The sequence below is a fragment of the Nicotiana tomentosiformis genome, chromosome 1 (assembly GCF_000390325.3).
Source record: "Nicotiana tomentosiformis chromosome 1, ASM39032v3, whole genome shotgun sequence".
In the NCBI taxonomy this organism is placed as follows: domain Eukaryota; kingdom Viridiplantae; phylum Streptophyta; class Magnoliopsida; order Solanales; family Solanaceae; genus Nicotiana; species Nicotiana tomentosiformis.
Genome location: NC_090812.1, coordinates 17423594 through 17438939, shown reverse-complemented (window position 1 = coordinate 17438939; position 15346 = coordinate 17423594). Strand labels below are relative to the sequence as shown.

Genomic DNA, 15346 nt, shown 5'->3' with positions numbered 1-15346 from the left:
AGAACCCAATGAGCCATTGCATGAAATATGGGAGAGGTACCGAACTATGGTGAAAGATTGCCCAAATAATGACATGACGGAGGCTATGATTCAACAAGGCGTTCTACAGGGGGATCAATACTACCAATCAATGCGTGGTCAATCAACTTGCCGGTAGAAATTTCATGACAACGCCATATGCGGAAGCTTGTGAGATCTTAGATGAAATGGCGGATACTTCATCGGCATGGCAAAGTAGAGTAAATGTTCCTCAACGTGATCCACACGTGATTCACCTACATAAAGAATTGCATGATCATGGGCAAGCAATTGCCGAGTTGACCACCACAATGAATCAATTAGCCAAGGCTCAACTTCAACAAATGCAAGGTCCTAAGCAAGTCAATGCAATAAGGGAGTTAATATGATGGTAAACAAGAGAAGGCAAAAGGGTCATCAAGTGCAAAACCGTACGGAACATTATGTGCAAGAAGATAGTGCGTTTGATCAAGATGAATCTTACAATGAACAAGAAGAGGAAGTACAATATGTGAACAACTTCCAAGGGCAAAAAACAACTCCCAAGGCCCGAATCAACAATAATGGCGACCTCATGGTAATCAAGAGAATTGGAATTCTAGAAATCAAGGAAATTGGAATGGTCAAAATAACCAAGGCAATTGGAGTGGCAATAGTAAAGGATATTAGGGAGGCAACAACCAAGGGGGCTGGAACAATAAACAAGGAAATCAGGGGTCGGGCTTTCAAAGGCCCCTGATGTATCAACAACCAAGCAACCTGCCTCCTTATCCTTCCCAAGGTCCAAGGTCCAAGCTCTTCCAACAATGAGATGGGGCGAATTGAGAACATACTCAAACAAATAATGGAGAAGAATGGTGACTCTAATGCTCAACTAGCCTCTCACAACACTTCAATTCGCAATTTGGAAGTTCAATTAGGCAACTTTTGCAAGCTTCAAACATTCGTCCTAAGGGGGCACTACCAAGTGACATGGTGGTGAACCCAAAGGGTGGGAAGAACACGGGACATGCCATGGCCGTGACTACAAGAAGTGGAAAAGGTGGGGATGCACCCACCTCAAGTCAAAGGAAAATTGTGGATGATGAGCAAGTGGTACAAGAAAATGAGATCCCGAACAATGTGGTGAAAGAAAATGATGAAGTAAGAATTGATATTGATGACAATGTGGAGGAGACTCAAGAGGAAGTGAACCCGTATAGGGAGCACATTATTGACATACCGGAATCGGTAGTGCCAAAGGCTAAGGCACCAATACCAAGGCCTCCTCCTCTATATCCTCAAAGGCTTGCCAAGCAAAATGGCGAGAATCAATTCAAAAAGTTCATTGACATGATGAAGAGTCTATCTATTAATGTACCATTGGTTGAGGCTTTGGAGCAAATGCCTGGTTATGCAAAGTTCATGAAGGACTTGGTGATAAAGAAGTGGTCGATAAATTGTAAAACTATAGAGATGACTCATCAAGTGAGTGCAATTGTGCATTCAATGGCTCATAAATTGGAAGATCCCGACGCTTTCACAATCCCTTGTACCATTGAAAATGCTGACTTTGCTAAAGCTCTTTGTGATCTTGGGGCAAGTATCAATTTGATGCCTTATTCGGTTTTCAAGACTTTGGGAATTGGGGAACCAAGACCCACATCTATGAGATTACAAATGGCGGATCGTACCATGAAGAGACCATTGGGTATAATTGATGATGTGTTGGTTAGTGTTGATAAATTCATTCTCCCGACAGATTTTGTTATTCTTGATTGTGAAGTGGACTATGAGGTGCCAATTATTCTAGGTAGACCTTTCCTTGCTACGGGAAAGGCTCTTGTTGATGTGGAAGCCGGTGAACTCACTTTTCGGGTGGGTGATTAAAAGGCGGTGTTCCACATGTGCAAATCTATGAGGCAACTGAATAGCAATGAAGTATGTTCGTTCGTGGACTTGGTGACCGATGTAATTATTGATGATACAAGTGCCACGATTAATGTGGGTGACATGTTGGAGGCCGTTTTGCTAAATTTTGATGATGAGGAAATGGATGGCTTCATGGAATGTGTAAATTCTTTCCAAGGGATAGGGTCATACAATTATGCACCTCGAAAACTTTCCTTGGATCTCGAAAATAGGAAAACTCCTCTGACAAAGACTTCAATTGAAGAGCCTCCTATCTTGGAGTTGAAGCCATTGCCTCCACATCTCAGGTATGAATTTCTTGGCCCTTGTTCTACTTTATCGGCTATTCTTTCCTCTTGTTTGACTAATGTGCAGGTTGACTCGACATTGGCGGTACTCCACAAGAGGAAGAAAGCAATTGGGTGGACTTTGGCGGATATTCGGGGAATAAGCCCCACATTTTGCATGCACAAGATTAATTTGGAGGAAGATTCCAAACCCTCCATTGAACATCAAATAAGGCTAAATGAAGCAATGCAAGAGGTGGTCAAAAAATAGATCATCAAGTGGTTAGATGCAGGGGTTGTTTACCCCATTTCCGATAGTTCGTGGACCTCTCCGGTGCAATATGTCCCAAAGAAAGGGGGCATGACGGTGGTTTACCAATGACAAGAATGAGTTGATTCCTACAAGAACGGTGACTGGGTGGAGAGTGTGTATGGACTATTGCAAGCTCAACAAAGTCACTAGGAAGGATCATTTCCCACTTCTCTTCCTATATCAAATGCTTGATAGGTTGGATGATCGTGCTTTCTATTATTTCCTTGATGGGTATTCCGGCTACAATCAAATTCTTATTGCTCCGGAGGATCAAGAGAAGACTACTTTCACATGTCCTTATGGTACTTTCGCATTCTCGCGGATGCCATTTGGGTTATGCAATGCACCGATGACTTTTTAAAGGTGTATGATGGCTATCTTCACGGACATGGTGGAGGATTTCCTTGAAGTCTTCATGGATAACTTTTCGGTGGTGGGAATTCTTTTGATGATTGCTTGAAAATTTTGGATAAGGTCTTGGCAAGATGTGAAGAGATGAACTTGGTGTTGAATTGGGAGAAATTTTATTTCATGGTTGAGGAAGGCATTGTCCTTGGCCACAAAATTTCAAAGAATGGCATTGAGGTCGACAAGGCAAAAATAGAGGTGATTTCTAAACTTCCACCTCCAACATCCGTGAAGGGAGTGAGGAGTTTCTTGGGTCATGCGGGGTTCTACCGGCGTGGCATAAAGGATTTTTCCAAAGTGGTGAACCCCTTGTGTAAGCTTTTGGAGAAAGATGCCAAATTCCATTTCAATGAGGATTGCATGAAGGCATTTGAATTTCTCAAGTTCAAATTGACAACTACTCTTATTATCATCGCCACGAATTGGAGCTTGCCTTTTGAGCTTATCTGTGACGCTAGTGATGTGGCGGTTGGAGCAGTTTTGGGGCAATGTGTCAACAAGATCTTTCATCCGGTCTACTATGCTAGTAAGACCATGAATGATGCCCCAGTCAATTACACTGTGACCGAAAAAGAGCTCCTTGCTATTGTTTTTGCTATGGAGAAGTTTCACCCGTACTTGATGGGTACAAAGGTGATTGTCCACACAGATCATGCGGCACTTTGGTACCTTATGAGCAAGAAAGATTCAAAGGCTCGGTTAATGATATGGGTGCTTTTATTGCAAGAGTTTGATCTAGACATCCAAGACCATAAAGGCAGTGAAAATCAAGTGGCGGACCACTTGTCTCGCTTGGAGGAGGAGGGGAGGCCACATGACGGACTTGAAATCAATGACTCCTTCCCCGATGAGCAATTTCTAGCCATTTCAATGACCGAGATGCCATGGTTCGCTGATTTAGCAAATTATTTTGTAAGTGGTATTGTACCGGATGAGTTCTCTTCAAACAAAAGGAAGAAGCTCAAATGAGATTGCCTAGACTATTATTGGGATGAACCGTACCTCTTCTGGATTTGTACCGATGGCGTGACTAGAAGATGTCTGCCGAAGGAGAAACAAGTTGAAATTCTTGGGGCTTGTCATTCTTCACCCTACGGTGGTCACCATGGGGGAGCAAGAACGGCGGCCAAAGTGTTGAGTTGTGGATTCTATTGGCCTACTCTCTACAAGGACGGACGTGATCTAGTCAAGTGTTGTGATGAATGTCAAAGGGCCGGTGGGATTTCAAAGAAAAATGAGATGCCCCTCACCACTATCTTGGAAATTGATATTTTTTATGTGTGGGGTATTGATTTTATGGGACCGTTTGTAAGCTCTTGTGGGAACACCTACATTTTGGTAGATGTGAATTATGTGTCAAAATTGGTTGAGGTCGTTGCTCTACCCAACAACGAAGCTAGAAGTGTGGTGGCATTTTTGAAAAAGAACATCTTCACAAGGTTTGGTACTCCACCGGCCATTATAAGCAATGGGGGGTCGCATTTTTGCAACAAAGCTTCTGATACCTTGCTTAGCAAGTATGGCGTCACTCACAAAGTCACGACCCCCTATCACCCTCAAGCAAGCGGACAAGTGGAAGTCTCCAACCGGGAGATCAAGAGTAGTTTATCAAAAACAGTGAATGCTAACCGGACGGATTGGTCAAAAAAACTTGATGATGCTTTATGGGCTTATAGGACGACTTACAAAACACCGATTGGGATGTCTCCATACTGTTTAGTGTTTGGGAAAGCTTGTCACCTTTCGGTGGAACTTGAGCACAATGCCATGTGGGCTTTGAAGAAGCTAAATCTTGAGTGGGATGTCGCCTCCAACTTAAGGGTGGAACAATTGAATGAGGTAGATGAATTGTGGTACCATGCATATACAATTTCATCCCTATACAAGGAGAAGATGAAGTACCTTCATGACAAGTACATTCTGAACAATGAGGTTAAAGAAGGTGATCTTGTGTTATTGTTCAATTCTCGATTACAGATGTTGCTGGGAAAGTTGAAGTCTAAATGGAGTGGACCGTTTGAAGTTGTGAGTGTGACACCCTTTGGTGCATTGGACTTGAAGAATAAAAATAATGAAGTGTTTAGAGTCAATGGCCACCGGGTAAAGCCCTATCTGGGAAAGGTTGGTGATGGCCACGTAGTGGCAGTGATTCATTTCAAGTGATTGATGGTAATCTACGTCGTGCCGCGATGTTAAATCAGGCGCTTCTTGGGAGGCAAACCCTGTTTCATTTTTTTCTTCTTTAGATAGGTCTTATTTTGTGCTAACTGGTTTTGAAGTGTTTTGTAAGAATGATTATGTTTTGCAGGAACTGTGCTCAGGAAAAGTGGCTAAGTGTGAATAAAGTGCGGACCGCACAATTTTGAAGGCCACGACAGAAAGGGATCTGCGGCCGCACAACTTTTATTGTGGACGCACAACTAGAGATCAGAAATTGCAAACTCTCTGAAGTTGTGCATGTCAAAGAAATGGCCAAAGTGCGGCCGCACAAGGAAATGTACGGTCTGCACAAAATTCTGCGGCCACACTAAAAAATGTGCGGACTGCAGATCATCAAAAGGGTAATTTGTAATAGGTAAAGGAGTGCGGACCGCACACAAAATTGCGCGGCCGCACTCAGCTCTTGATTCTTTGCCCTAACCAGCCAACTATAAGTAGTTCCTCCTCATCACTGTTCAAACTCTATGAACTCTAAACATTTGAGACTAGGGCAAGCATAGTGCACTCCATTGATTCAGGCATCTCACTCTCATTTCATCATCTTTGATTCTTCCTTGCATCACTACATTACTGGTATGTTCAATTCATCATTAAAGTTTTCAATTTGCTTAATTTTGTTCATAGTTAGTTTAATTATTTTTAGCCCTAATGTCAAAATTCATCATCATGTGAGCTTAAAATTGTATGGGTAACTTCCTATTTGCTAATTGGGGGATGGGTAAACTGTGTATCATGTCTAAATTGCCAATACCATGTCTAAATTATGCACGAATTGGAAAACCCTAAGTGACTACCGTTTGTTTTTGAATTGTGCTGCCGCACAAGGAATTATGAGGTCCGCAGATCATTAGGCTAGGGCAAATATTGTGCAATGATTGTGCAGACCGCACTCAAAATTGTGCGGTCCGCAGAAATTTAACCGCGGTCGCAAAAAGGTGTGCGCGGCCGCAGCACTCAAGATTGTGCAGACCGCGCTTCAATTGTGCGGTTGCACTTAAAATTGTGTGGACTGCAGGACCATTAGTGCGGCCGCACTTCTAAACTTGTGTGGTACGCACAAGCCTATCTGCAGCCGCACCAAAAAATGTGCGGACCGCACTTCCCCCAACCTGCATACTGTTTGTCTACAAATGTCTGATACTTTGGATTTGAACTATAACTGATTCTTGTTGCTATGTATTACAGACAATGGTTAGATCACGGGGACGAGGTGATACATCCAAGGGGAGGGGTGAACCTTCCCGAGGCCGAGGCAGGGGTACCCTACCACTCTCCATGCAAAAAGTGATATCTAAAAAGGTGTAACGACCCGACCAGTCGTTTTGAGTATTATAACCCCGTTTCCTCATTTACTGCTCAATTTATATTTTACATTTGTTATGTGACTTGCCGGGGGTAATTGCTTCGGGTCCGGTGAGGTTTTTGAATGATTTGGAATACCTAGTTCCAAGGTTTTGAAATTTAGTTGAAAAGGTTGACCAGATATTGACGTATGTATAGTGACCCGAAGAATTTTTGCTAAGGAAATTAAGGTTTTGTAGTGTCGAGGTAGATCAATTAGTACAAAGGTTGTAGAAATTTACCGCGGCTCGAACTTTTTAGGTTGAGCAATGCACCGGAAAGTAAAGAAAATTGTTTGGTGGAAAAACATGTTGATGCGGTCTATTATGCAACCGCATAATCACTATGCGGGCCGCATAATAGCCGCAGAAGTGAGGCAGAAGAGGGCCAGTTTGGATGAAATCTGCGGTCGACTATGCGACCGCATAACTGTTATGCGGTCACTATGCGACCCGTGTTGGAGTAAAAATGGGTGATTAATAGTATGATTCTTGGGTGTAAGAGTATTATGTATACATACCAATAAGGTTGTGGAATGATTGTTAAGTTCAAATGGGTAAGGATTGGGTTGAAAATGGTAGAAATCTTCATAGAGTTTAATTGAAGATTTGAGGGTCAAGTTGGTGTCGGATTTTGGTGAAATTTATATGGTTGGACTCGTGGTTGGATGGGTGTTCATATTATGTAACGTTTGTCGAGTTCCGAGACGTGGGCTCCACAGGCAATGTTTGAGCTAAAATTCGGATTTTTATGGAAAATTAGCATTTTCTTATGGAATTTATTCCAATAAATTTTATTGACTGAAACGAATTATTTGTGACTAGATTTGAGGCATTCGGAGGCCGATTTGCGAGGCAAAGGCATAGCAGCGTAAAGAATTTCACGCTCTGAGGTAAGTAACAGTTTTAAATCTGGTCCTGAGGGTATAAAACCCCGAATTTTGTATCATGTGATTACTTTGGAGGTGACGCACATGCTAGGTGACGGGCATGTGGGCGTACACCGAGGGAATTGTGATTTGATCCGTCCCGTGGAAACTGTAAAGTCGAATAACTTGTTGATAATTATGTGTTGTGGAAATTCGACTATAAGTCATGTTAGAAACCATGTTTAGGATATATGCTGGTATTGTTGGGACCTACAGAGGTCGTGTACATGTTGAATTATCTACTTAAATTGTTATTTTGTACTCAGTCATAGTTTACTTGATTAATTTGTCTCAGTCTCTATTGTTCATTATTGATGTGTCATATCATTGTTGTTTGGGCTGATTTTATGATTGTTGAGAGCCTGAGAGACTGTAGAGCTTTATGACTGAGTGAGGCCGAGGGCATGATTGTGGAATATTATACTATAGCACGTGAGTTGGCCGTGCAACACGTGAGTTGGCCGTGCGGATCCTTATATCATACTATAGCATGTGAGTTGGCCGTGCGGATCCTTATATCATACTATAGCACGTGAGTTGGCCGTGCGGATCCTTATATCATACTATAGCACGTGAGTTGGCCGTGCGGATCCTTATATTATACTATAGCACGTGATTGGCCGTGCAGATACAGATATTTATATCATGGCATGTGAGTTGTCCGTGCAGCACGTGAGTTGTTCGTGCAGATTATAGTGCTTGGGCTGTAGGAGCACCTCCGGAGTCTGTACACCCCCAGAGGCGTAGGCCTGTTGGCGCAACACCCCTTACTAGGCAGCAGTTCTCCGTGGTCTTTTTGGAGAAGTTCGTGCCTCAGTCATGCAGAGAGCTGTGCAGGCAGTTTGAGTAGCTTCGCCAGGGTGATATGTTAGTGACGCAGTACGAGATGAGATTTTCTAAGTTTGATCATCACGTAGTCTGGTTGGTTCCCACTGATAGGGAGAGGATTATGAGGTTCATTGATGGCCTCACATATCAGTTGTGGTTACTTATGACTAGGTAGAGGGTGTCTCGTGCTACTTTTGCTGAGGTAGTTGACATTGCTCGGCACATAGAGATGGTTCGTAGCAAGGAACGTGGAGAGAGGGAGGCTAAGAGGCCTTATGGTCCAGGTAATTACAATGGTGTTCCTTTAGCGGGTCAGTTTTACCGCGGTAAGGGTCATTCTTACAGACACGCTCAGACGGGTCGTCCAACTCATCGTGGTGCATCCGCTAGCCACAGTCCTTACAGTGCACACTCATGCCAGTCTTCATTCAGTGCACTACCAGCGCAGAGTTCTCATCATGCCTCGTCCGCACAGGCTTCTGCAGGTTATTCCTCGGGATATCAGGAGCAGCAGTTCTGTCAGATGAGGGTTTGTTTCGAGTGCGGAGAATTTGGTCATTTCAAGAGAGAGTGTCCTAGGTTGTTGAGTGGGGCTCCACAGCAGAGTTCTCGACCGATGGCACCAGCACCAGCAGTTACACCACCCGTCTAGCCAGCTCGGGGTGGGGGTTAGGCAGCTAGGGGTCGCCCAAGAGGGGGAGACTGATCAGGTGGCGGTCAGGCCCGATTCTATGATTTTCCTGCCAGGCCACATGCTGTTGCTTCAGATGCAGTGATCACATGTATTTTTTCAGTATGCCACAGGGAGGCTTCTATATTATTTGACCCTGATTCTACTTATTCATATGTATCATCGTATTTTGCTCATTATATGGATATGCCTTGTGAGTCCTTAGTTTCACATGTTGGTGTATCTACATCGGTAGGCGATATTATTACTGTAGACTGTGTGTATCGGTCGTGTGTGCTAACCATTGGGGAACTAGAGACTAGGGTTGATCTTTTATTACTTGGTATGGTTGATTTCGATGTAATCCTGGGTATGTATTAGTTGTCTCCATGTCATGCTATTCTGGACTGTCAAGCTAAAACCGTGACATTGACGATGCCGGGGTTGTCGAAGGTTGAATGGAGGGGTTCTCTAGAGTTTGTTCCTAGCAGGGTAATTTCTTATTTGAAGGCCCAACGTATGGTTGGAAAGAGATGTTTGTCATATTTGGCCTTTGTGAGAGATGTTGATGCATATACTCCTATTATTGATTCAGTACCGGTCATGCGAGACATTCCGGATGTATTTCCTGCAGACCTGTCGGGTATGCCACCCGATAGGGATATTGATTTCGGTATTGACTTGGTGCAGGGCACTCAGCCCATTTCTATTCCACCGTATCGTATGGCACCAGCTGAGTTAAAAGAATTGAAAGAGCAACTTCAAGAACTCTTTGAAAAGGGGTTTATTAGGCCTAGTGTGTCACCTTGGGGTGCACCGGTTCTATTTGTGAAAACGAAAGACGGTACTATGCGGATGTGCATCGATTATAAGCAGTTGAACAAAGTTACAATAAAAAATAAATAACCCTTGCCGCGTATTGATGACTTATTTGACCAGCTTCAGGGAGCGAGGGTGTTCTCCAAAATTGATTTGAGGTCTGGGTATCACTAATTGAAAATTTGGGATTTGGATATTCTCAAGACGGCATTCAGAACTCGTTATGGCCACTATGAATTTCTTGTGATGTCCTTTGGGCTAACCAATACCCCAGCAGCATTTATGGATTTGATGAATAGTGTATTCTAGCCATATCTTGATTTATTTGTGGTGGTATTTGTTAATGATATTTAGGTGTACTCACGTAACCAGGAGGAGCATGCACAACACTTGTGTATTGTATTACAAAGGCTGAGAGAGGAGAGACTTTATGCTAAATTCTCTAAATGTGAGTTTTGGCTTAGTTCGGTGGCATTCTTTGGACATATAGTATCCAGTAAAGGAATTAAGATGGATCCGAAGAAAACAGAGGCAGTTCAGAATTGGCCCAGGCCATCTTCAGTTACTGAGATTCGAAGTTTTCTTGGCTTGGCCGGTTATTATCGTCGTTTTGTGGAGGGATTCTCGCCTATTGCATCGCCTATGACTAAATTGACCCAGAAAAGTGCTCCGTTCAGGTGGTCGGATGAATGTGAATAGAAGTTTCAGAAGCTCAAGACAGCTTTGACTAGAGGTCCAGTATTGGTGTTGCCTACAGGTTCAGAGTCTTATACTGTGTATTGTGACGCGTCATGTATTGGTCTCGGTACAGTGCTGATGCAAGATGGTAGGGTGATTTCCTATGCATCCTGACAATTAAAGGTATATGAGAAGAATTATCCAGTCCACGATCTTGAGTTAGCAACTATTGCTCCTGCCTTGAAAATTTGGCGGCATTACTTGTACGGTGTCCAGTGTGAGGTATATACTGATCATCGGAGTCTACAACATTTGTTTAAACAGAAGGATCTTAACTTGCGGTAACGAAGGTGGTTAGAGTTGCATTAGGATTATGATATCACCATTATCTATCATCCCGGAAAGGCCAGTGTAGTGGCCGATGCCTTGAGTCGTAAGGCGGAGAGTTTGGGCAGCTTAGCATACTTATCGGTAGCACGGAGGCCTTTAGCCCGGGATGTTCAGACCTTGGCCAACCAGTTTGTTAGATTGGATGTTTCCGAGCCAAATCGAGTTTTGGCTTGTGTGGCTTCTCGGTCTTCTTTATATGATCGCATCAGAGAGTTCCAGTATGATGATCTACAACTGCTTGTACTTAAGGACACAGTTCAACACGATGATGCCAAGGAAGTCACTATTGGAGATGACGATGTATTACGGATGCATGGCAGGCTATGTGTGCCTAATGTAGATGGTTTGCGCGAGTTGATTCTCCAAGAAGCTCACGGTTCGCGGTACTCTATTCATCCAGGCGCCGCGAAGATGTATCAGGATTTGAGGCAGCACTATTGATGGAGGCGAATAAAGAAAGATATAGTTGGGTTTGTAGCTCGGTGTTTAAATTGTCAACAGGTAAAGTACGAGCATTAGAGACCGGGAGGATTACTTCAGAGACTTGAAATTTCGGAGTGGAAATGGGAGCGTATTACCATGGACTTTGTAGTTGGGCTTCCACGGACATTGAAGAAGTTTGATGTGGTTTGGGTGATTGTAGATCGGTTGACCAAATCCGCGCATTTTATTCCAGTTGGTACTAATTATCCTTCGGAGCGGTTGGTTGAGATTTATATCCGTGAGATTGTTTGCCTACACGGTGTGCCGGTGTTCATCATTTCAAATCGGGGCACGCAGTTTACATCACAGTTTTGGAGAGCAGTGCGGCGAGAATTTGGCACACAAGTTCAGTTGAGTACAACATTTCACCCTCAGACAGACGGACAGTCCGAGTGCACTTTTCAAATATTAGAGGATATGCTACGCGCTTGTGTCATTGATTTTAGAGGTTCTTGGGATAAATTTCTGCCACTTGCGGAGTTTGCTTACAATAACAGCTACCAGTCGAGTTACAGATGGCTCCGTATGAGGCATTATATGGGAGACGATGTCGATCTTCGGTTGGTTGGTTTGAGCCGGGTGAGGCTAGGCTATTGGGTACTGACTTGGTTTAGGATGCTTTGGAGAAGGTTAAAGTGATTCAGGAGCGGCTTCACACAGCGCTATCTAGACAGAAGAGTTATGCTGATAGGAAGGTCCGTGATGTTGCTTACATGGTTGGGGAGAAGGTTCTGCTCAAAATTTCACCAATGAAGGGTGTGTTGAGGTTCGGGAAGAAGGGCAAGTTGAGCCCTCGTTATATTGGGCCTTTTGAGATACTTAAGAAAATTGGAGAGGTGGCTTATGAACTTGCTTTGCCATCTAGTCTATCAGGTGTTCATCCAGTGTTCCATGTATCCATGCTCCGAAAGTATGTCAGGGATCCGTCTCATATTCTAGATTTCAGTACAATACAACTGGATGATAATTTAACTTATGATGTGGAGCCGATAACTATTTTAGACCGGCAGGTTCGAAAACTGAGGTCCAAGAACATAGCATCAGTGAAGGTGCAGTAGAGAGGCCAGCCAGTCGGACAAGCTACTTGGGAGATTGAGCAGGAGATGCGGAGTAAATACCCACACTTATTTGAGACTCCAGGTATTATTCTAAACCCGTTCGAGGACGAACATTTATTTAAGAGGGGGAGAAGGTAACGACACGGCCGGTCGTTTTGAGTATTATAACCTCGTTTCCCTATTTACTGCCCAATTTATGTTTTATATTTGTTATATGATTTGCCGGGGGTAATTGGTTCGGGTCCGGTAAGGTTTTTAAATGATTTGGAATACCTAGTTCCAAAGTTTTGAAATTTAGTTGAAAAGGCTGCCCAGATGTTGACGTATGTGTAGTGACCCGGAGAATTTTTGCTAAGGAAATTAAGGTTTTGTGGTGTCGAGGTAGATCAATTAGTACAAAGGTTGTAGAAATTTACCGTGGCTCGAACCTTTTGGGTTGAGCAATGCATCGAAAAGTAAAGAAATTTTTTTGACGGAATAATACATTTCTGCGGTCCATTATGCGACCGTATAATCATTCCGCAGGCCGCATAATGGCCGCAGAAGTGAGGCAGAAGAGGGCCAGTTTGGATGAAATCTGCGGTCGACTATGCGACTGCATAACTGTTCTGCGGTCACTATGCGACCGCATAATAGGTATGCGGGCCGCATAGTGACCGCATACACAGACAGATATTTGCCAGTATTGGACACCGATTATGCAACCGATAGGCGGTCCGCATAACCATTATGCGGTCGCATATGCGACCGCAGAACCTGTTTCGGAGCTTCACTTTTCTGGCTTTATAAACCCGACCCCATTCTTATAAAACACTATTGGGGGTCAGTTTGAAGGGTTTCATCTGATATTTTAGAGAGAGGTGAGAGCATTTTAGAGAGATAAAGTGAAGACTTAGTCATTTATCCATCAATTCTTGTTCAAGGTTTGAAGATTTCACAAGGATCTTGTTAGGGCTTCAAAGAGATAAGAATTTCTTTCCTCAATTCTTTAATTTCAGGTTTGGAGTAAAAATAGGTGATTAATAGTATGATTCTTGGGTGTAAGAGTATTATGTATACATACCAATAAGGTTGTGGAAAGATTGTTAAGTTCAAATGGGTAAGGATTGGGTTGAAAATGGTAGAAATCTTCATAGACTTTAATTGAAGATTTGAGGGTCGAGTTGGTGTCGGATTTTGGTGAAATTTGTATGGTTGGACTCGTGGTTGGATGGGCATTCATATTCTGTAATGTTTGTTGAGTTCCGAGATGTGGGCCCCACCGGCGAATTTTGAGCTAAAATTCGAATTTTTATGGAAAATTAGCATTTTCTTATGGAATTAATTCTAATAAATTTTATTGACTGAAACGAATTATTTGTGACTAGATTCGAGGCATTCGGAGGTTGATATGCGAGGCAAAGGCATAGCAGAGTAAAGAATTTTACGCTCTGTGGTAAGTAACAGTTTTAAATCTGGTCCTGAGGGTATGAAACCCCGGATTTTGTATCATGTGATTACTTTGGAGGTGACGCACATGCTAGGTGACGGGCGTGTGGGCGTACACAGAGGGGATTGTGATTTTGTCCATCCTGTGGAAACTGTAAAGTCGAATAACTTGTTGATAATTATGTGTTGTGGAAATTCGACTGTAAGTCATGTTAGAAACCATGTTTAGGATATATGTTGGTATTGTTGGGACCCACAGAGGTCGTGTACATGTTATATTATCTGCTTAAATTGTTGTTTTGAACTCAGTCACAGTTTACTTGATTAATTTGTCTCAGTCTCTATTGTTAATTATTGATGTGTCATATCATTGTTGTTTGGGCTGATTTTATGATTGTTGAGAGCCCGATAGACTGTAGAGCTTTATGACTGAGTGAGACCGAGGGCTTGATTGTGGAATATTATACTATAGCATGTGAGTTGGTCGTGCAACACGTGAGTTGGCCGTGTGGATCCTTATATCATACTATAGCACGTGAGTTGGCCGTGCGGATCCTTATATCATACTATAGCACGTGAGTTGGCCGTGCAGATCCTTATATTATACTATAGCACGTGAGTTGGCTGTGCGGATACATATATTTATATTATGGCACGTGAGTTGTCTGTGCAGATTATAGCGCTTGGACTGTAGGAGCCCCTCCGGAGTCTGTACGCCCCCAGTGAGCGCGGGTATCCATTGAGTGTGAGTGCTGAGGGCTGGGAGCCCAGTGAGTGATTGTTGTCCTGAGAGGTTGTACCTGTTTTTATTTGTTATTGCACTTAGTTGCTATCTGTCATTGCTGTGAAATATTTTGAAAGATTTTATATTCGGATTACCTGAACTTGACCTGTATAAAATGGATTTGGCTTAAACTTTTGGAATTGAAAGCTTGCCTACTCTCTGTTGGAATTACTAAAAATGAACTGTAACTGTGTAGCTCGTCATTATCTTCAGTTCCTTATTTATTATCGTTACTTACTGACTTGGTTGTACTCATACTACACCATGCACTTCGTGTGCAGATCCAGGTGTTCCCGGGCATAGCGGGTGTTGATTCTCTCGCACGGTTGATTTTTTGAAGATTCAGAGGTAGCTGTCGTGTTTCGCAGACCTTGTCTATCTTTCCGTATCTCCTTGTTTACTGTATTTGGTCTTAGACTATTATAGACCATATTTTCAGACTTGTATTCATATTAGATGCTCTTGTACTCAGTGACAACAGGTTTTGGGAGTGTTTGTATCGGAAATTGTGAGGCCTTTCATTAAACTTAAATTATTATGTTTTTCAAACTTTAAGAAATTGTGGTTTATTAAGATTGTTGGCTTGCGTAATATCGAGACAGGCGCCATCAGGACAGGTTCGGATTCTGGGTCGTGACAAGTTGGTATCAGAGCCTAGGTTACATAGGTCTCATGAGTCATGAGCATGTTTAGTAGAGTCTTGCAAATTGGTACGGAGACATTTGTACTTATCTTCGAAAGGCTGCAGAACCGTTAGGAAAATTTCACTTTCTTGTATTCTGTCATGCGAATTTGTTGATTCC

At 42.9% G+C, this 15346-nt stretch overlaps 1 protein-coding gene across 1 annotated transcript; it reads left to right on the top strand.

Moving 5' to 3' along the window:
- The first annotated feature begins 4683 nt into the window (after window positions 1-4683).
- Window positions 4684-5260, top strand: LOC138903537 (uncharacterized). Its single transcript, XM_070191844.1, has 2 exons — window positions 4684-5037; window positions 5225-5260. The coding sequence occupies exons 1-2, from the start codon at window positions 4684-4686 to the stop codon at window positions 5258-5260; spliced, it is 390 nt and encodes a 129-aa protein (XP_070047945.1).
- The last annotated feature ends 10086 nt before the right edge of the window (window positions 5261-15346 follow it).

Bases quoted from the DNA above. Each gene is read 5' to 3' on its own strand.
- LOC138903537 (XM_070191844.1), top strand. From the start codon at position 4,684: ATGTGGGCTTTGAAGAAGCTAAATCTTGAGTGGGATGTCGCCTCCAAC. The intron at 5,038-5,224 runs GTTGGTGATGGC...TATGTTTTGCAG, and splicing joins TAAAGCCCTATCTGGGAAAG to GAACTGTGCTCAGGAAAAGT.